A 21,584-nucleotide genomic window follows, 5' to 3' on the forward strand; every position below is an offset into this window, starting at 1 on the left:
AATGGGGCTGCTCCAACTTGAGTTGTGCTGTAAATGTAAAATAAACATCGGATTTCAAAGACAGTACCAAAAAAAGAATCTATATCTCAATAATTTTTATATGGATTATATGTTCAAATGATAACATTTTGTATATATTAGTTAAATATATTATTAAGATTAATTTGACCTGTTTATTTCTATTTTTTAATTTGATTACTAAAACATATAAAATTATATGTACAGCTTGCATTGTATTTCTGCTGGATAGTGCTGATCCACCATGCCCTGAGATACATGAAAGAAACTCAAGGACTGGTGTGAACAGCGCATGACCACTCGCAGGTTACTTTAGACTGTCCACTAGTGTAAGCACTTTCTAGCCAAAAGTAATTTGATGTTTATGTGACTGAGAGTCATGCCAAAACCATAAAAAAATTGTTATTATGCACTCTCTCCAAGTTTTAAATATTTATTTATATATATATATATATATATTTTTTTTTCTCAGTATAAGACATTTCTTTCTATTATGGTTTCAACAAGTTGAGGAAAGGGGGGCCCTTGACACTGGCCCCAATTTTCAGAGAAATGCACAGGTCGAAGCCCAGAGCAGGAAGAGGTGGCTTCCTGCTGAGTGTCAAGACCAGCCATACTCCCAGGGCAGGTCCTCGGCTCTGCCCAGCAGCTCGGCAAACAGCTGATGTGCTGCAGGATCCTCTGAGCCAGCAGCAGCTTCCGCTCTTGCAGTTCTATTTATTTTCTTTTAGGTTTCTCGCTCCTCTGATTGTAACTCCTTGAGCTTTTTCTGATTCCAACAGAATGCACAGTCCCTCTGTTTTGCTCCCTTCTGCGAATCTTCCTCTCTTTGTTTTCTTTTCTCTCTCCTACTCTTCTAGCATTTTCTGTTTCCCTTCCTCTGCTCTCTGCCTCTCCTCTGCCTGTTTCTCTGGAGCTTTTTTCTTCTCTTTGCAGTGGTCTCTTCATTGAGATATCACTCAGGAGTGCAGTAGAGTCAAAAGAAACCTTGAAGCTGGAGGCCATGGCCTTGCTGTCCTCGCCTTTGTACCTGAGCTTCATCCCACGCAAGGTGCTCATGACTTGGATAAAGCACATGTACCTATGGTTCTGGACATATGCCTTCAGGGTCAAGTGTCCCCCAAACTTAATGTGTGGAAGTTCTGGCTTCTCATCTCCTCCCAACAGGGGTCCAGCATGGGGATGTCCACATTCTGTATCTCCTTAAACTTCTCAAACACCTTGACTAGAACCTCCTCGCTGGGCTTCTCTGAGCCCGACTCCTTCAAGGGACCCATGTGCAGGGCAGCCCCTCCAGGTGATCGTGTCCTGGCCTCTCTCCCGGCAGCGTTTCCTTCACATCCTTCTTATTGTGGCGGGTGGGGAGATCGATTTTTGGATTTGGCAGCCCGACAACTTGAGGATGTCAGAGAAACTACTGAGCTGGACGGTCTTGCCGTGGAGGAAGGTCAGGAAAGACTTGACCAGACTCTTGTTCTTTACTTCGCCCTAAAAGCAGATGAAGTCCATGGTGCTCTTGGAAACCTGGGGAGAACTGGTGATCGTGCACCGTGCCCTTCAGCCTTTCCATCGCTTCCCAGTTGGAGATGGACTTCCTGGCTACTTCAGCTGTGGGAGGGCCGGGCTGATGGTATCCTTGTGATGGGCTTGAGGCAGAGGCCCTACAGAAGGCAGAGCTCACTGCTGTGGACACGTCGTGGACTATGACAGCTGCTGCCATAGCCAGGGCATTGGGCCAGTGTAGGGCTCTGCCTGAGCCCCAGGCCCCCGCAGCTCTGGTTGAGCTTGCCACCACCCCTCGACCACCCTGGCAGGCATAGCCTCCCCGCCTGGGCATTGCTACTATCAGCCAGAGGCTCCCCTGAAGTGACCTAAGCCACTGCAGCCCGCCCTGTGATGGTGCTAAGTGCTGGGGATACCAAGGTGAGTAAGACACATTAATTTGGCCTTCAAAGACCTCAGTCTAGAGAGAGACAAAGAATAAGTAACTAGGTACAAATATGCCCTCTGGGCTGCAGGGACCTTGACTGTCTTGTTCACAGTAGATCCACATTGTCTGGGCCATACTGCTGGATAAATATTTGATGAGTAAATAAACAAATGGATGGCTGCAGAGTACTAGGGAGCACAGAATGGAGGGGTGAGGGAAGGCTTTCTAGGGGGAATGCAGTCTCCAATGGATCAGAAGGAGGGAGCCAGGCAAAGCTGGCTGGAGACAGTATTCTGCAAGGAGGAAAAGGGCTAGGTTGGCTCAGGTTTACAGTAACTAATTATGCCTGGATTAGAGTCTGGCAGAAGAGGCGATGAGAGATGAGGCTGAATATAAAGACAGTGTTATGATGAAGAGCCTCATGTGCAAAGCTACCAAGTTAAGATTCTATACTAACATTAATGGAATCATTTTTAAGCAGACAAACATCACTGTGATATTTGTGACGTAGAAGGATGAATCTGAGAGCATATGGAGGTCTGGTTGGTTATAGAGTGGCTAATACTGGAGACAAGAAGACCAGTTAGAGAGTTGGTGAATAATTCAGGCAGGGGAAGATAGGAGTCTGAACTAAGGTAGTGATACGAGGAAGCCAAGAGTGGGGAGATGGAATTAGGAGATATCTAAGGGGTAGATTTGACAAGACCTGAGAACAAATTGACTGTGCGGGTTGAGAGAGGAGGAGCAGAGGGTAATGGCCAGGTTGCTGTCTCAGACAACTGGGTAAGTGGTGGAGCCATTCATCAAGATAGGGAGCACAGGAAAAAGTGGTCTAAGGATGGGGTGATGTGGCTGGAGAATAATGCATTTACCTTTCAAGTCTGAGGTGTCTGCTGGGCATCTAGTCAGAGATATTAACAGACAATCGGATGTACAGAACTAGAGCTCAGGAAAACCATTTGCGAAAAAGAAGTAGATTTGAGGGCATCAAGATGTATGTGATAATGGAAGCCACTTTAACCTGGAGATGGCTATATTCATATGTACTTGGGAAGCACTTGAGAAGTTAATTTTTTAAATTTTTTTAATTGAGGTCATAAGGGTTTATAACATTGTGTCATTTCAGGTGTACATTATTATTTATCAGTTTCTGTATAGACTGCATCGTGCTCACCACCAATAGTCTAATTTTTATCCATCACCATATATATTTGCCCCTTTACCCCTTTCACCCACCTCCCAACTCCCTTCCTTTTTTATGGATGAGTAGTATTCCATTGTGTGTGTATATATATATATATATATATATATATATATATACACATTTTTTTTTGTTTTGTTTTGTTTTACTTTATTACAGTAACATTGGATTATAACATATACCACTTAATACACTCATCAGTCAGTGGGCACTTGGGTTGCTTCCATGACTTAGCTATTGTGAATAATGCTGCAATGAACATAGGAGGGCATAAATCTCTTTGTATTATTGATTTCATGTTCTTTGGATAAATACACAGTAGTGGGATAGCCGGATTGTATGGTATTTCTATTTTTAATTTTTTGAGAAATCTCCATACTCTTTCCCACAGTAGCTGTGACAGTTTGCATTCCCACCAGCAGTGTATGAGGGTTCCCTTTTCTCCACACACTCTCCAACATTTCTTATTTTTTGTCTTTTTAATTATAGCTATTCTAGCATGTGTAAGCTGATATCTCATTGTAGTTTAGATTTGCATTTCCCTAATAATTAGTGACATCAAACGTCTTTTCATTTGCCTGTTGGTCATCTGTATAGCTTCTCTGGGTATATGTCTGTTCATCTGCCCATTTTTTGATTAGGTTGTTTGTTTTCATGTTATTGAGTTGCATGAGTTCTTTATATACTTTGGAAATTAACACCTTATTGGATATATGATTTGCAAATATTTTCTCCCAGTTGGTGGGTTGTCTTTTTGTTTTGTTTATGATTTCCTTTGCCTTGCAGAAGATTTTTAGTTCGATGTAGTCCCATTTATTTATTTTTTTCTTTTGTGTCCCTTGCTTGGGTAGACATGGTATTCAAAAAGATGCTGCTAAGACCAGTATCAGAGAGTGTACTGCCTATATTTTCTTCTGGGAGTTTTATGGTTTCAGGCCTTACATCCAAGTCTTTAATCCATTTTGAATTAATTTTTGTGTATGGGATAAGATAATGGTCTCCTTTCATTCTTTTGTATGTGGCTGTCCAGTTTTCCCAACACCATTTATTGAAGAGACTTTCCTTTCTCCATTGTAAGTTCTTGGCTCCTTTGTTGAAGATTAGCTGTCCATAGATAATGGATTTAGTTCTGGGGTTTCAATTCTATTCCATTGGTCTGTGTGTCTGTTTTTTGTGCTAGTTTCATGCTGTTTTGATTACTATAGATTTGTAGTATATTTTGAAGTCAGGGATTGTGATGCCTCCAGCTTTGTTCTTTTTTCTGAGGATTGCTTTGGCTATTCGTGGTCTTTTGTTCCATATGAACTTTAGGATTCTTCATTCTATTCTCCTGAAGAATGTCAATGCTATTCTGATTGGGACTGCATTGAATCTCTAGATTGTTTTAGCTAACATGGACATTTTAACTATGTTTATTCTTCTAATCCATGAACATGGAATCTCTCTCCATTTCTTCATCTTCTTTCATTTTTTTCAATAACATCCTACAGTTTTCAATGTATGTCTTTCAGCCCCTTGGTTAAATTTATTCCTAGGTATTTCATTCTTTTTGTTGCGATTGTAAATGGGATTATATTCTTGACTTCTCTTTCTGCTAGTTCGCTACTAGTGTTTAGAAATTTAACTGATTTTTGTAGGTAGATTTTCTACCCTACAACTTTGCTGTAGTTGTTGATGATTTCTAATAGCTTTGTGGTGGATTCTTTAGGATTTTCTATATATAGAATCATGTTGTCCTGGAGGTAGCATATTGTTGGGTCTTGTTTTTTAATCCACCCAGCCACTCTGTGTCTTTTGATTGGTGAATTCAATCCATTTACATTTAGAGTGATTTGATATATGAGGGCTTAACACTGCCATTTTGTCTCTTTTTTTCCAGGTGTTCTATATTTCCATGGTTTTTTTCCCTTGTATTTCTGACTGCCATTTCAGTTTGGTGGTTTTCATTGATGGTTTTTTCTTTATGATTTGTGGTTCTGCTTTGATTTTCTGTTTAGTGGTTACTATGAGGTTTGTCTAAAAGATCTCATAGATGAGATAGCTGATTTTCTGATAGCCCCTTATCTCCACTAGCCTAAGCAGGTTCTATTCCTTTCCTCCTCCTTGAGTTATTGGTGTCACAAATTACTGTTTTTTGTGCTGTGAGTCTGTGACTAAACTGTTTATAATTATTTTTTATGCTTTCCTTCCCTTTATCTTCTATAATTGTTGGCTAAACTGTTATGATAGAGAGCTGCAATTTTCTGATTTTTTTTCTTCTTATCTCCTTTTCATAGCTTTGTAAACCTGTACCTTTTTGTTACAGGTGGGAGGGCTTCATTCATCATTTCTTGTAAGGGAGGTCCAGTGGCAATGACCTCCCTCAGCTTTATCTGAGAAAGCTTTTATTTCTCCATCATATCTGAAGGAATGCATTCACTGGATAGAGTATTCTCGGCTGAAAGCTTCCATCTTTCAGAATTTTGAATATATCATTCCACTCTCTCCTAGCCCATAAGGTTTCTGCTGAGAAACCCACTGAAAGCCTGTTAGGGGTTCCTTTGTAGGTTATTTTCTTCTGTCTTGCTACCAGTAATATTTCTTCTTTGTCATTGACTTTTGCCAGTTTTAGTATTATATGCCTTGAAGAATGTCTATTAACATTGATCTAATTAGGAGTTCTATTGTCTTCATGTATTTGTAAGTACAGTTATTTCTGCAGGTATAGGAAGTTCTCATCTGTTATTACTTTGAAGAAGCCCTCTGCTCCTTTTCCTCTCCCTTCTCCCTCCAATCCTTATACTGCTTTTCTTGAGTCAGATTATTTCTTTAAGAATTTCTTCATTTCTTTTCAATCTTAGTTCTCTCTCCTCTGTTATTTCTCCCCTCTAATTCACTAATTCTGTCTTCTGTAACATCAGCTCTGTTTTTTATGGTTTCTAGATGATTTATCTCATTGTGTTCTACACATCTAGAATTTGTTTGGTTTCTTTAGAGTTTCAGTCTCTTTGGTGAAGTATTCCTTCTGCTCATAAATTTTATTCCTGAGCTCACTGAACTGTCTTTCCAAGTTTTCTTGTAACTCATTGAGTTTATGACAATTATTTTGAATCCTCTGTCATTTCAATTGTAAATTTCTGTGAGTTCAGGATTGGTTTCTGGAGACTTGTCATTTTCCTTCTGCTCTGAAGTGTTACTGTAGTTCCTCATGGTGTTTGATGAATTGATCCTTTGCTGGCGCATCTGTGGTAGTATCAGATGACAGAGTCTATGTGCTACCACTGCAGGGGAGCAAGAGCTGTTTTCTGATCCTGCCCTGTCTGCTGGAAGTGGCACAGGTGGTGCTGCTGAGCTCAGCAGCGGACAGGCTGAGCCGCTGTGCTAGCTAAGAGGGGTGCATATGTGGTGGCTGAGTTGCCACTTAGTGGGTCCTATGGGCTGCTATGCTTCGCAGGCAGGGTGCCTTCTGAGTTGGTGGGGTGCCTTCTCACCTGAGCTGCACTCAATTTGTGGGCACCTGCACATGAGCTGAGCTGCCACCACTTGATGTAGAGCATTCCCACTGGCGGGGCTGCCATGGCACAACTGGTGCTCCCACAGGCCAGGCTAGAACACTAAAAGCGTCCACATGGTCTGGGCTGCCCCTACCTCCTGTTAAAGACACCCCAGCCACTGTGTGTGGATCTGCCACTCGGCTCACTGCCAGTGGGGAGGGAGAGAGGTGTGCCCACCTAGTTCCACTGCCTCCCGGGGATCTAGTCCCCCCACCTTCAGATGCACAGCTGTGTGGATCTCTCAGACGTCCTATTGTGCTGTGCAGGGAATCCTCAGCTGGTTAATCAACGTCCATTTAGTTGTAACTTACAGGGGAGAGACAAAGGGAACAACTCACTCCACCATGATGCTGAGGTCACCTCCCAGAAAGTCAAATATTAATTTTAAAAATATCTGGTACACTATAATGTGTAGATTTTTAAATAGTTTACCTTTAAGACTCAGTATAAAACACACAGCTTCTCTCAAGTTGTTGCAAATTGAAATATAGTTCTGACTTTATAGGCATTAATGATCTTATTTTTTAACAAAATAAAGATGAAACTCAACCATAACTCCTTTTAGTTACAACATCTTAAATTTGGCTTCATTACCAGAAACAGCGTGTTTTCAAGAACTGGATCTTAAGTCTATTTTTAGTTTCAAAACAACTTTATTTTTATTTGATTATACTCATTGTAGAAAAATGTGAAGAGATAGAAAAATATAAAGAAAATTGAAATTTTCCCTCCCAGTGTCCCTCCCCCAAACACAGTAACAAAAGATTCTATATCTATCTCTTTCTAGGCGTTTTGTACATTTAAGTAGAATTTTAAAACAAAAGCAGTACTGTAAAACACTTACATATCCTTTTCTCATTTCATATTAGAGAGTTGCCATTTCTTAGGACATTAAAGATTATGTGAAAACATTCTCGTCAGTTGGCTGCTTCACAATCTAATTAGAGCTAAATTATAATTTACCTCCAATTGTTGGATATTCAGATTGTTTTGAATCTTTGCTATTATAACTAACACTATATTGGAGATCCTTCTTTATACCTAATTCTTTGTATGCATCTCCAATAATTTTTTAAAGATAAATTCCTAGGAGTAACCAGCACAAAGGGTGTATTTTTTAAAGTCTTTTGATACATTTTACCAAAGTGCCCTCCAAAAAGATTGTACCAATTTACATTCACATCAATAAATGGCCTAAGAGTCCCATTTCTTCTTATTCCTTGCCAACATAGGAAACTGGATGTCAACTCCCACCGTTTATTGTTATAAATTTAATGGGGAAGGGTGAATGATATCTTCTTGTCTTTTTTCTAAAGTATACGACTTTCCCAATCATTTGCTGGTCATTTGCGTTCTTTGTTTTTTGAAGCAGTCCACGTCCGATAGGCATCTCTGACTCATGCAATGTCTTGTCTTATATGTTCTTCCTTAGCACGCAAGGACATGAAAGCTGCATGTTTTTCAAAGTTAGGCAGGAATTGCCCAAGTGTGTACAATTAGAAAGTCGTCTTCTCTTCTGGGCAGCCATGCTATTTTAATGTTTTGGTAATAAGACAGAAAACTGGGCCATATCCTGAAAGGAAGAAAGCAGGCACAGATTACAATCAGCCAAGCACTTATCACAGGCAGTGGGTTTACAGATGTGTGAGCATGATAATCACCTGGAGTGCTTGTTAAAAACCAGATTTTTATTTTATGGAGTGAGGTCTCAGGGGACATACACTTTTAACACACTCTCCAGAATATTCACCAAAGTTTGAAAATCACTAACCAGATGTGGGACTTCTGGCATCGCTCCGAACTCTTGGTCCCTCACTCTCCTTTCCTGTAAAGTGACGTCCATCACACTTATCTAGAGGACTGTTCTGATTCTCACTTATCTCCATCCCCTTTCACATCCACCAGGACACATTTTATACGCCAACCCTCGGCCTGGATTATCATTTATGCAACCCCCAACTTTCACCTTATCCTGCTGAAAAAAAGTCCATTGAAATTTTAGTTGTGAGCATCTCCAAAGAGAATAGGGTCTTCTTCATCACTGCAAGTCTCATGTGTCTTTGCAAACCACAGCTGGACTTACAGTGGGTGCTTACTAAGTGTTTCTGGAATGAATTCGTGAGTGAATGAATGATATACATTTCAGTGCTGGAAGGACTGGAAACACGACCCCAGAATAAGGGGATTGGGGGTTCCTTCACGCTGTAGAATGGAGGCCACGATTCTCAACTGTGTCTAGAGCAGCAATTCTTCATTTTCTCTTTTTAGGTCATACATCCCACTTGGAGAATCTGATGAAAGCTACAGATACTAACACTTTCTAAACACGCAGACATCCAAAACCACACAAGTTTACATACACTTTCAGAAGCTTCCTAGAAGGAAAAGACAACACTCATTTCTACCTTCCAAGCATTTTTACTTAAAAATGAAGCTGAAGTAATAAATTTATTGCTTGAGAAATTATCTTCGAGCTCAAGAAACTAAAGTCAAAATGGGGTCAGTTGGGAAACTTAAAGAAAGAAAAAAATCCCACCATACCTTGCAGGTAACATTAGCCTCAGCAGCACAAAGTATGTGTCACATTTCCCACCAATCAATAGCATGCTTATTTAGACAAACTAAAGCCAGGCTGCTCTATGGCATTGCATGCATCTGAATGTAACTGTTTCTAGTTTAAACTGACATTCTCCAATTCTTAGAATTTATTTTCTGTTTCACTTTTCTTCATAATTATAAGGGCTTCCTGTACTTCAGTTATGATGGCACACTTCATGGGAGAAACGGGCTGTCATTTATTCATTAATGAACATTTATCTCCTAGGTATACAGGTTGAAACCAAAACACGTGTTTCCTGCTCCTCACAGACTTTAAGTCTACTAGGGAAGACAGATTACAAATTCCAGTATCCCTGACTTTGCAGTCCTAAAGGCTGAGAGGCACCCTAGTTACACTGGTGCACGTGAGCCTGCCTGTACCAGCTTGCAAGAAGTGACTGTGTGCATCACTTCCCAGCTTATCAGGGGTTTCATGCTGATAGTTTGAAATCAGCTGTGCTGGAGAATTTACACCACATAAATCAGGAAACACTATAAATCATGGCTCCTCCACGCCCATCAGCTGTCAATCATTTACTACCATATCATGTCATCACACTAAAACTGTCACTCTCAGTGCGGGGCTCCTCAGTGGTAATTCAGCAGTGTAGGAAGGGCTTACATCAACCTTTCAAGTCCCCTCTCAACTACTGCCATGAGACCCAAGAGCACAGGCGTGTTCTAGGAGACCTCAGGATATGCAGGCTACCCTCTCTGGATACCAGGTCAACGTGATATCTGACCAATGTGAGGCAACTCCTTATCTAATGTGCTTGATCAAGAGAGTTATATATGTCCAATAAATGTCCAAATGAAAATCACGTATCTCTGAGCTTGGTAGTCAGTTTAAATTATATTCTGGGAATGAACACAGTTATGCTTCGCTTAACAGCAGGGCTATGTTCTGAGAACTGTGCTGTTAGTGATTTTGTTGCTGTGTGAACAACCTACAGTGCACTTACACAAACCTAGATAGTACAGCCTACCACACACCCAGGCTATACGGTACTAATCTTATGGGACCGCGGTCACATATGCAGTCCATTGTTGATCAAAATGTCATTATGCAGCACACGACTACACTGGAGCTGAAAAGCTACCAACATGCAGCCCATCTGATGTTCACCATGAATTACTGTCTTCACGTGATGCAACATTAACTGTAAGCAGACAGTCCCCAGCACCATTTTGGTATTGCTATGTCAGTGTCTCAGCTTTAAAGGCTGCCGACACTTTGCATGGATCTGCCAAAGAGAAAACAGCTTTGTCAGCAATGTAAGGTTCGGGCAGAGCAGGCACTATGAATCTTCGGAAGACTTAGAGACACACTGCAGAACGGGACAGTGCCAACAACCTGGCAGACTAGATAAGAAAACGCTCCCCACCTCACCTTCCAATGGTCTTGCATTACTAACCAGAATATATGACTACTCAGTTTCACAAACAGTTAGTATGGTAGTAAATGGCATGAAAATTTGCAGAAAACCTCTAGGCTAGTATAAAATACATGAGTAGAGGGACCAAGCTTGAAGTGCAAATAAGAGGAAAAGGCAGCTGAGGGCCTATGGAAGCGTCTGCTTGCAGATGGCTGAGGATACTCACCTTCAGAGTACGAAGAGTCTCTGACCATTCCATGGACCCTATCTGGGGTATGGTACTGAGGAGTAAACTTTTGGCTTTATTGCCATTTTCTTTCAGAATCTTTAAAACCCGGTCCACTGAAACCTAGAGAAACAACGGCATAGGATGTTACCAGCAATTAAAAATTGCACTGCTTTTCATGGAACATTTTTCTGAGTTCCTACCGGATCTGTGAAGTCAGTTTAGTCCAGTTTCAATCTGGAGACCTGCAAGCTGGGCATTTATCAAGGTGGTCTTGGTCCCAGTGGGGAGGTCTTGGAACAACTCAATATTTCTGAAAAGCACCGCTGGTTTTCAATATAGTGTCTGAGGATCTTCCTCAGATGTTTAACGTGTTAGCATGCTCTAGAAAGCTGCGTCTATTCCTCCCATGCCCAGAGAATGAATTCCAGTCTTAAAACTGTTGCCAAACTAGATAATCAATCAGAAGATAAGCACATTTCCATTTAGAGAAGTCTTCCAATAAAGTCTTGTAATAAAGAAAAATGATGGAATTAACATATCACCATTTTTCATTTTACAGCTCTCAATGAATTAATGAATGCGAGCTAACCTCACGAAACAAAAATACCTAAAACCAAACAATCCATTTTACTATGCTTCCTGATGGAAAGACAAATCACTACTTATGACACCTGAATCTGATCAAATCTCTAGATCCAGCTGCCAATTTACAGAAAACAGAGGACAGACCAAACTGCTAACCTACTAAGGAGATGGTTACAGCAATTTAGACTGTGGGAAACTCTACGGGACAAATAACCTGATTTCTTTTTTGGAAAACTTGGAAGAAAAGCATCCTTTATTTTATTTGAGAAAACCAGAAACTTGATCTTTGCCTGGATATATTAAGGCATTATTGCCAGAATGTGATAACGATAATGTAGTTATGTTAGATATCGCCTGACATATTTATGGATAAAATTATGGATAAGAGCATAGATGAAATATAATTGGCTGTAAGCTGATGTGATAATGGTTGAAGCTGGATTCTGGAGTCACGGAAGCTCATGCTATTGCCTACTTTGTACACGACTGAAATTGCTTCACAAAGAAAAGCTGGAAAAAGTTGTGATTATAAAGTGTACAATGAGAGGTAGAGAACTTGTCACACTTCGCTATGCTTAGAAAATCTCTAAGATTCAGGGGTTCCATGATTGCACCTTTCTTTCTACTTCCTGGAATATAAAGTCCAGATCTGATAAATAAAAATGGCAAGCAATAGGATATATTGTAGAATATGAGGAAGCCATTTGGTGTAAACCTAATTCAGCCTGACCTTATCTTTCCAAAAGGGCCTGACCATGGCTGTTGAGCATGCATTGTATATCTGCTTTAGATATTCCCCAAGGCAAGAACAAAGGCCCTTGAGATAAAGGTGCAACTTCCCTCCCGCTCCCAGTTGGCGTCTCCTTAAGGATTATGCATCTTTCCTTAGGCTAGAAAGTGATTGCTGCACTCACCTGTGACGCCCAGCTTGAGACAATAGACTTGCCTCCTGCTACGCCCACCAAGATAGCAGACCCACTACCTGCTGTGTCCATCAAGCACTGTGCCGACGGGGCAATCTTGTGACTATTGTGGGAGGGACATTTCAATCATATGTGAAACACCCTGTTTGGGGGTATATAACCACTCTGTGCACCCCACTTCTTTGGTGCCCTTTCTTCCTTTGGAAGAAAGGCCCTGGGCCATGGTCCTCAGATTTCAGCTCAGAATAAACTCACCCAAATTTTCATTTATAGATTGGTTATGGATTATTTCCGTCGACAGATCCCTCCCACAAACACCAAAATGTGTTTAGAAAAAAATGAGCACCAGAGCAGAGGAAAGGTCTCATTACTGTGGGAACACAAAGCAGTGACAACTTGGGTGCCTGCCAGCTACAGGTAAACACATGTCTTAAGTGGAGTCTGAATGCAGGCTCATAAAGCATCCAAGACATCTACCCTACATTTACTCTTTTCCTGTGACCGATATTTCTTTATAGACTCTGACCTCTCTTTCCTCCTCTTTGCTCCTGCTCTTGGGCTCCACCCAAAATGCCCTTTCTACTAACCTCCTCACATTCAAATCTAATCTAATCTAATCTAAAGGTCCAGCGCAAATCTCAAAAGTTTCCTTCACAAACTTGTTTTTGGTCTCCCCACCCCCAACTCCACCCTAGCTCCCATTTGATGACCACGTTCCTAGGAGCCAGCATTATTCCAGTTGCTCAGCATATATCATTTGGTTTAACTCTCCTAGTTATCCTGCAAGGTCAGAATTGCAACTAAACAACTCACACCCGTCACCCCCAAGCCCCGGCTCCATCCTAGAGAAGAGTAATGGGGTAAATAATGGGCCCAGTGTCCCAGGTAAATGGAACAATGGCAACATGGAGATGGGTTTAGGCAACACAAAAACCTTCCCCCCACGCCAGGCTGCACATCTGGTTTGAAGCACAGTGACACACATGGCTGGCTGAGATGATGCCATCTTGGACTCTGCCTTCCTTGTGGCATTTAACAGTATTTGCCTTCACGCCTTTCCACTTACACAGGGTTCAGTTTCTCTGCTTTTAACTGAAGTAGCTCTAACTGTATGCTTTCCAACCCTCCTGTGGCCAACTAAAGGGAAGCAGCGTTAGCTCTGCAGAAGAGGAGACAAACGTCACCAGGCTGAGCACAAAGCCAAGGCAGGAAGCAATCTGCTCTCGGGACGTGAAAAGGGCTGGACCCTCCTATTTGTTGGTGGCTTCTCAACAACATGAGGCTGAGCTGCCCCTTAGGTGACCAGAGCTGCCCAGTGAGACATTAGGTTGTGCTAGGATTTGGAAATTTCTTACAGAAAAGCATCCTAGGAGTTAGCAAGGGTGTATTACACTGAGGAGTGAGGATAAGGCATTCATGCCAAACAAAGAACCTGAGCTCCTCTACGACCCAACTCCCTAAAGATGGATGGACAGACAGCAAGAGTCTCTGACCCTGCATCACATGGAATTGGATGGTGAAACCAGCAGCTCTGAGACGGTGATTCAGAAACCCCCTGGGTAAGATGCCACCTCTCCTAAATGTGCTCACAACAGCCAGCCTGCACCCCTCCCTAACGTCAACACTCCCGGAGTGCGCTTCTGTCCCTTTCTCTACCTTAAAGTAAGATAAATGATAAGACAAATGATCAGGTTTCTTCAAGTAAAATGCATAGAATGAAAAGAGAGGGAGGGGAACATGAGAGTAAAAGAGACTTAAGGGAGATTATTGAAACATAACATGTGCATTTTAAGGGACCCTGATTTGAATGGTGAAAAACGGAGACCAGGGAAAATGTGAACAGTCTGGATATTTGATTACATTAAACAGTTAATATCAATATTTTTCATATAATAATTGTGTTGTGGTTATTATTGTTATTTTATTTTAAAAATAGGCCTTTTAGAAAAATATTTACTTCAAACTAATGAGGGCAGGGGGAGAGAGAAGTAGGTAGGGACTCATACGTGACACAGGGACGGGCCATGGGTGATAACTGTGGAAAGCTGGGTGATGGGTAACTCAGTGTTCATTAAACTAGACCCTCTACTTTTGTGGAGGTTTGACGTTTTCCACAAAGAAACTGTTTGTTTTGGAAGCCTGATCTCAGTGCTCCAGTGTCCTCAAACACCAGCTGGACCCTGCCACCTTTCCTGCCTAAACCCCTCACTGCCCTCCCATCTGAAATCCTTCCATGGTCTACGTGGCCTCGCCCCCCTCTCGCTCCCTCTGCCCTCTCCACTCAAGCATGCCCATCTTTCCTACCACACTTCAACCAGGTCGGCTTCCCAGACTCCAAATATCTGCTGGGTCAATGGGATACGTGCTCCTATATCTCATCACACTATTCTTTATAACTCTGAGCTTTCTCACACTGGTTTGCTTAACCTCTACCCCCTCGCACTCCCTCCAAAACCAAAGCATTAGCCCCTTATGGACTTGTCTGTTTGCTGTTGCATTCCTACACCAAGGATGGTATCCAGTCAGGGTAAGTTAAACAGACAGGTATGAATATAGAGTCCTCTTACCAGGAAGATGTAATAGGTTTCTCCCTTTGAAAACAAACAAAATAAACAGCAGCACAGCATAAGGAAATTATCACCAAAAGACCCTTTATCCTTAAAATAAGGCCCAAGTCTCAATATGATCCCCAACATGCCTACAATGTACTGTTCATTCTTGACCCTTGGATAACAGTGTCTTTTTCTTCCCCATGAAGATCTTTGTTCTTAACTTCCAGTGGGAGCTACAGAAAGTATGTGGCAATGTATGAAAAGCTGACTTTACAACCTGGTAGCAGAACACTTTCTGGAACTAGTGCGAGAGAGACAAATAGTTAAGACACTCTCTTAATGGCTCTCAAGGCACCTGGAAACCCAGGCCATACTCGTCCAGAAGAGAATTCCACCTACCTCTTCCTCATTCTCCTTCCAGCAATCATAATCTGTTGCCAAGGCGATGCTGGCATAGCAAATTCCAGCCTCCTTAGCAAGGACCGCCTCTGGAACTGTGGTCATGTTGATAACATCCGCCCCCCAGGCGCGGAACATGAAGCTTTCTGCCCGGGAGCTAAAACGAGGTCCCTCGATTGTGACCATTGTCCCTTTCGAGTGGCACCGGAGTCCTAGCTTCTTAGCATTCTCTAAGAGGACCTAGAAAAGAAACAACCACAAACTCAAAACGTACAAACACAAGTAGAGCTTAGTATTTTATTTTTTCCCTGAGGTTTAATAAGTTAATTCCTTAGTTAACGTCTTTTACAGTGAGTGCCTAGTACCCGCAGGTCCTCAGAGAGAACCTGGGAAATCACAGAAGGGTGCTTCCTAGACGCTCAGCCACTTACTTAATCTGGTTCCCCAGCCCCTTGTAGACAGCTCACGGCTACAAGAGCAAACAGCGAGCTTTTTCTATCCACCAGGCATTTGTAGACATACTGGAATCTCAGTGACTTCTTAACAGCTTGAAGAGACTCAGCTGGGCTGTGAACGTGAACTTGGATCTGAGCTCTTCACCTCCAAGGCTGAGCTCAGGGGCCGCTGCTCACCCACATCTCCTCAGAGAGACACACTGAGAACTGCTTCCCAGCTCCTGAGAAATTACGCTCATTACCCTTACAAAATCTGAAGACTTTTGTAAAAGCTTTTTTTGGTTAGAAAGTGATTTCTTCATAATCTCCTTTGTCTGCTGCCTCTCCAGGGACATATGGTCAAAACAGAACGAGGCCGTGCTGACTTTTTTCTTTCCAGGGATAAACTTATCTTGGCATCCCTTTAGTGGCAAGGCCATGCAGGAATTTTATTTTTATTTATTTATTTAATTTTTTTTTGAGGAAGCTCAGCCCTGAGCTAACATCTGCTGCCAATCCTCCTCTTTTTGCTGAGGAAGACTGGCCCTGAGCTAACATCCGTGCCCATCTTCCTCCACTTTATATGTGGGACGCCTACCACTGCATGGCTTGCCGAGTGGTGCCATGTCTGCACCCGGGATCCGAACTGGTGAACCCCAGGCTGCTGAGAAGCAGAACATGTGACCTTAACTGCTGTGCCACTGGGACGGCCCCCATGCAGGGGTTTTAGAAACATTATTTAAAAGTTTGATCACTTTTTCCACTGTCTATTTAATAATGCATTTCTAATCTTCAGGTTATTAATTAATTTCAATTTTTTCTTAGCCTGTGCTTCAACACTGTTTTTAGCAAAAAAAAATTAGTCTTTTAAACTTAACTGTTAACCTACTCAAGCACTGATGAAAATTCACTTAACCTTTGTATGACTTAGTTTTCTCATCTGTAAAAGGGGACTGATAATGTATAACTCAGACGTATTGTGAAAGTTAAATAAGCTAAGGAAGATACAGCACAGAACTGTGTCGGGGACAGCGTCAACACTATGTAAATGCTAAACTGGTCTCCTAACGATTAACAGTGGCAGCTTCTAAAATGTTTCCCAAATAACTGGCAAAGGTTCCTGGGATACTACATATATAAAAAGGAGTGACTCAAAGTCAATCGAAGGCTGCAATGTAGGCCAAAGTCTCGCCTGCACATGTCTGAACCACATAAGTGAATTAACCTAGTTCCTTAAAAATAACTCATTCTGTGCTATGGCGTTGGGAGAAAGAATTTTAACAAGCGCCTTGGCAACTCCAAATTTAGAACCATGACAAGTCACAGACAATGAACAGTTGATGCTACATCAGGCTGATTTATCCTACAGACACTGATAAGATTATGGTTAGTCACAACTTTTCCCCAAAGAGCACAGGTTATACATTCAAGGGCCTAAACCACTCTTTCCTCCCCTGACTGCCGCCTTTTTTTCCTCAAAATTAAGATATAAACAGCTCAGTCCTGTCTTCATTAAACGTCTTTAAAAATCCCAAATAACCAAGCTGCATGTCTCAGCCACACTTCCGAGTGCTTCCAGAGATGTGTGAGGGACCACCCCAACTACCGCGTGCCACTGGCCTGCAGCACGTAAGTCCACCCATCACCCTGGGAGGTGGGTACCATGATGGGGAGGAGGTGCAGGCAGAGGCTGTGGATGTGGACCAGCCACAGACAGACCCCGGGGCGGTACCACCTGAACCAGTAACTTGCACCCCCATGAGAACCGCTAATGCCATCCCAAGGGACCAGAAATACAAACCACAGGCTGAGACATCTCTGGGTCTGAGGCTAAGATGCTTTCACTTCCATGTCTTGAGTAATCATAATGGAACTTCTAAATCTATTGCCATTGTCACAAATGCACTATTAACAATATTATATCACCAGGCTAAATATATTTAATGTGTCAGAATTTTCAGAGTTTGTTTCAGATGCCCTCCTAAAGTGACTAGAAGTGAAACTATTCTGGGAATAGTTAACACTCGCATACAGCCCAAAACATAAATGGTACAAAATGATATTATTCTGTGACAAGTATTTCTTTCACCTGTGTCCTGGAAAACCAGTTACCAGTTTTTTGGTCAACTTCCCAGAAAGAGTTTATTTACACGTAAATATGTTCATATTAATCTCTTTATATATACACATATTTAACACAAATGGTAGGTACGGTACAACCACTGTGCATCTTGCTTGCCACCTGACAATTCAACTGACAGTCCTTCCTCATGAGTACGGGAAAGATCATGTGAATGGTGACAGTGAAAGTGACAATTACCAAGGGCTGCATCATCTACTCTTCCCATTTTTGGACAGTATTTAAAAACTCTCTTTTAGAGTACAGAAGAATAAAGGAATATTCTGGAGGCTTATTTTTCCTATTTTCTTAAACCTACTTCCCCAGCACTCTTTAGTTTTCACGTGGGTGTCCTTGGCTTGGCTAGACTACTAACAGCTGAATTAATTCAGTCTCAAGGGAGGCCAAACAGTATTATCGGAAACTGTCATCAGCCACCACATTTACATGCACTCAGCATACAGCATGAACACTCCCTGCGCCACCTCTACTCCTGGTGACATAGATCACCATTTTCTGCCTGAGACCATATCTCATACTGAGATCTCATATCTCATACTAACATGCATTTTCTCTCCCTAGTCCATTTCTCACCAAGCTGCCCCCATTTTGAAATGGACGAGAATTTTATATACATCTAATTTCCTCCGGAGAGCAGATTTATTACGTGGACAGATCAGTGTTTCAGGGGGAAGGCCAGCAGCACATCCTGATGCGTTCTGCTGATAACCACCCAGAAATACATACACCTAAATACACACATTCATGCAAACTGAACCTGCCATTTTTTTCAAACAAGTAAAAAAAAAGAACTTCACAGAAGTCAGAGAATCGACATGCCATGCTCTATCTGAAATGGCCCCCAACCCCCGGCTTTGGATTCCAGATTTTTGTTGGAGACCAGAGTGAGGTGCCCTGCTGTGAACTAGAAGGAAACCAGTGGCACAGGATTACGCAGGCTAAACAGAAAAGCTAAACTAAACCTACTTTCCATAGGCAGGTGATAAGATTATCTGAATGAAGAACATGCTTAGGTATTTATATTCTCTAAGCTAATTTATAAAGCAGATTTGACCAGGCAGTTTTCCTCTGACAATACTTCTGATCTGTTGGGTCCCACCTGACTGATAATCTGGGATTATCAGACAAGCACCATTATGGACCCAATGACGGACGCTGAGTCGTGGTACCATTTTCATCCTCTGAGAGCTGAGGCTGCGCTTCCGCCCCTTCCACCACCACTGGCCTTTGTACGGCCGCCCCTCTGTCTGAGCTTTTACTATAATCCTGGAGGGGAGGCTGGACAGTAATGGCCAAACTCAGCTCAAAGCAAATGATGCCAATCTGACAATTTACAGATTATCAATAATAATCTAATTCACAAAAGAAGTAACCAGTCCTTGGCTATCTCATAACTGACAGATTCTGTTCCAAGCATTTTGTAAGTATTAACTCTTTTTTCTGTCACACAGTCCTAGAGGTACATGTTATCATCACCTTGATTTTACAAATGAGGAAACGTAAGCCCAGAGGTGTTAAGCAACTTGTCCAATGATCACAGGTATTAAGCTGAAGAGCAGAGACTTGATCCCAAGTAATCTGGTTCCAGATACCATACTCTTGACTAATATACTATCTTATACTAAATTATTTAGAAGGTATCCTGACAACAACATCTAAATTTATTAAAAGAGTAGGTTACAACTTTGAGAGTCAGCTTACAAATAATTGAGAGTAGCAGAGGCGTTATTAGCAAAGGGAAATAGCTCTTCGTTAAACCTTGCATGAGAAACAAACTGGAGAGGGAAGAAGGACCACGTGCTTAGGCAATTCATCTAACTCTAGATGCCACCCCAAGCCCTTATGATTTATTGTGGTGCAACTTCCAGAAAGTCTACACACCTGTCTGGTTTTGGGGCAGAATGGGTCAGCTGCTGGAATATGGCACACTCCTCTGGCACAGGGGGAAGTTCCGTCATAGAAGGTCTGAGGTCTCTTGGTGGTCCTACAAAGCAAAGAGAAAGGTTTTTGGGTTTTCTTAAAGCCATCTCTCCATACTCTGTGCGCTGGTCAATCAACTGCATCCAGGCCAAGCTGTCGGTCCTCACTCCAGCATCAACAGCTCTGAACAAGTTGAAGACAACAGTAAGAGAAGCAGCTCCGAGATGGTATTCAGCTTGTCTGGCTCTGAGTCGATGGCTACATGCTTTCCAACGGGAATTAAAATGTCTGTGGTCTGGCGGCTGTGACGCGATAACCACACTGGACTGTAGGGACAAATCATCTGCGGGCTCAGGAGGGCAGGTGACGCACTTCAGAAGTCAATAGGAAACTTTCAATCATCGCAGATGTAGAGGCTTGTACAGTGAACGCCATATATACCCATCACCTAGACTCAGCAATTTCCAAAAGTTTGTCAAACTTGCTTCACCTGTTAGATTTTCCAGGGTTGCAAAACCAAACATCGTCATTTTATCCCTACCTCAGATCCACCAAAATATGTGGATTATTTTCCACTGAAATGTCATTATCACATCTGATAGAAATAACATCAATTCCTCAGCATCACATAATACAAAGGCCATATGCAATGGCCTCAAAAATGTCTCTTTTTTTAAACAGTTGCTTTGATAGTTTCAGGTCCAAACAAGGTCCTTACCTTGCATTTGATTGCCATGTGTCTAAACTGACAGTAATTCCTGCCCTGCGCCCCAATCTTATTTTTTCATGTCTTAAGCCCAGAGGTGGTAAGCAGCCGTTTGTCCTGCTCCACATTGGAAATTTGTCCCCGTGCTGCCTTGTCTAGCTTGTCCCTCTACCTGCCATAATTCATTCTAAAGTCTCTTAGTTCAATTTTCTTGATAAAACACTTTTGAACCACAATAGAGGGGCTACAATTAACCCAGTGCCCAGTCACCCAGCAATTTCTCACCAGAAGTTTTCAGAATAAACCACTTTTCACGTCCATCACATTGTTCTAAACGTAAACTCGTGAGTAACACAGGAAAGAGAGTCCTCTTCTTTCCTACAGAGGGGACAACAGCGGAGGGCCAGGGCGCGAGAAAACAGGGGCAGGCAGATCATTTAACGTCTACTCCCGGGGTGGGAGGGTGGGGAAGAGCGTGGAGAAATGTGCTGCTTCAGGTCAGCTGGCACGTCCACCCACCAAAATTAACCTGTGACCTCCACCCCGTCACATAGAAACAGTGACACGAGCTGGCACCAATGCCAAATCACTCAGAGATGAGGACTCTGCTCTGCAGGAATGAAAACCCAGTCCGTGCCTCCCAAGCCTCTGTCACATGTGGCTTAAGGGAAATGCTAAGTTAACCTCAAAGCAGTTGCAAATGGGGTTAAGAACGGGTCAAATGACTGTTCCAGCCTGGATAAACAGGCTTTTCTCTCTTTGTAAAACTGACCAACCAAGTGGTGCCACGTACTCCAGGCTCTGGTTCGCTTTCAGCCTTCAATGAGTCACGTATTAGCAACATCCCCATTTACAGTTGTGATTAAATATGAAAACAGGGCCACAGAAACATTCAGCGGCTGTCCCCCAACAGACGGCCAGGCAAGAGCATCCCCATCTCAGCGATCTCCGCCCCTCTCTCTTCTCTCTCCATCCTTCTCTGCCTCATCACTCCTCTCTTTGTCTGAACTTTTACCTTACGTCATAACATGTCTTAGTTA

General features: G+C 42.3%; 1 protein-coding gene and 1 pseudogene across 2 annotated transcripts in view; both read right to left on the minus strand.

Annotated features, from left to right (window-relative positions):
* Nucleotides 1–486: 486 nt before the first annotated feature.
* LOC103558798 (A-kinase anchor protein 17A pseudogene) lies at nt 487–1,738 on the minus strand (annotated as a pseudogene).
* Nucleotides 1,739–7,315: 5,577 nt separating this feature from the next.
* LOC103558799 (S-methyl-5'-thioadenosine phosphorylase-like) overlaps nt 7,316–21,584 on the minus strand; it is a 35,126-nt gene continuing 20,857 nt past the window's right edge. For both annotated transcript variants that reach the window (XM_070589699.1, XM_070589700.1), the window contains 4 exons: nt 19,800–19,902; nt 15,345–15,584; nt 10,883–11,005; nt 7,316–8,255 (listed from right to left, as the gene is read on the minus strand). In XM_070589699.1, the coding sequence (XP_070445800.1) occupies nt 8,217–8,255; nt 10,883–11,005; nt 15,345–15,584; nt 19,800–19,902 (505 nt within the window). In that variant the 3' untranslated portion in view covers nt 7,316–8,216. The remainder of the gene's footprint in view (nt 8,256–10,882; nt 11,006–15,344; nt 15,585–19,799; nt 19,903–21,584) is intronic.

Source organism: Equus przewalskii, chromosome 22 (assembly GCF_037783145.1).
Source record: "Equus przewalskii isolate Varuska chromosome 22, EquPr2, whole genome shotgun sequence".
NCBI lineage: Eukaryota > Metazoa > Chordata > Mammalia > Perissodactyla > Equidae > Equus > Equus przewalskii.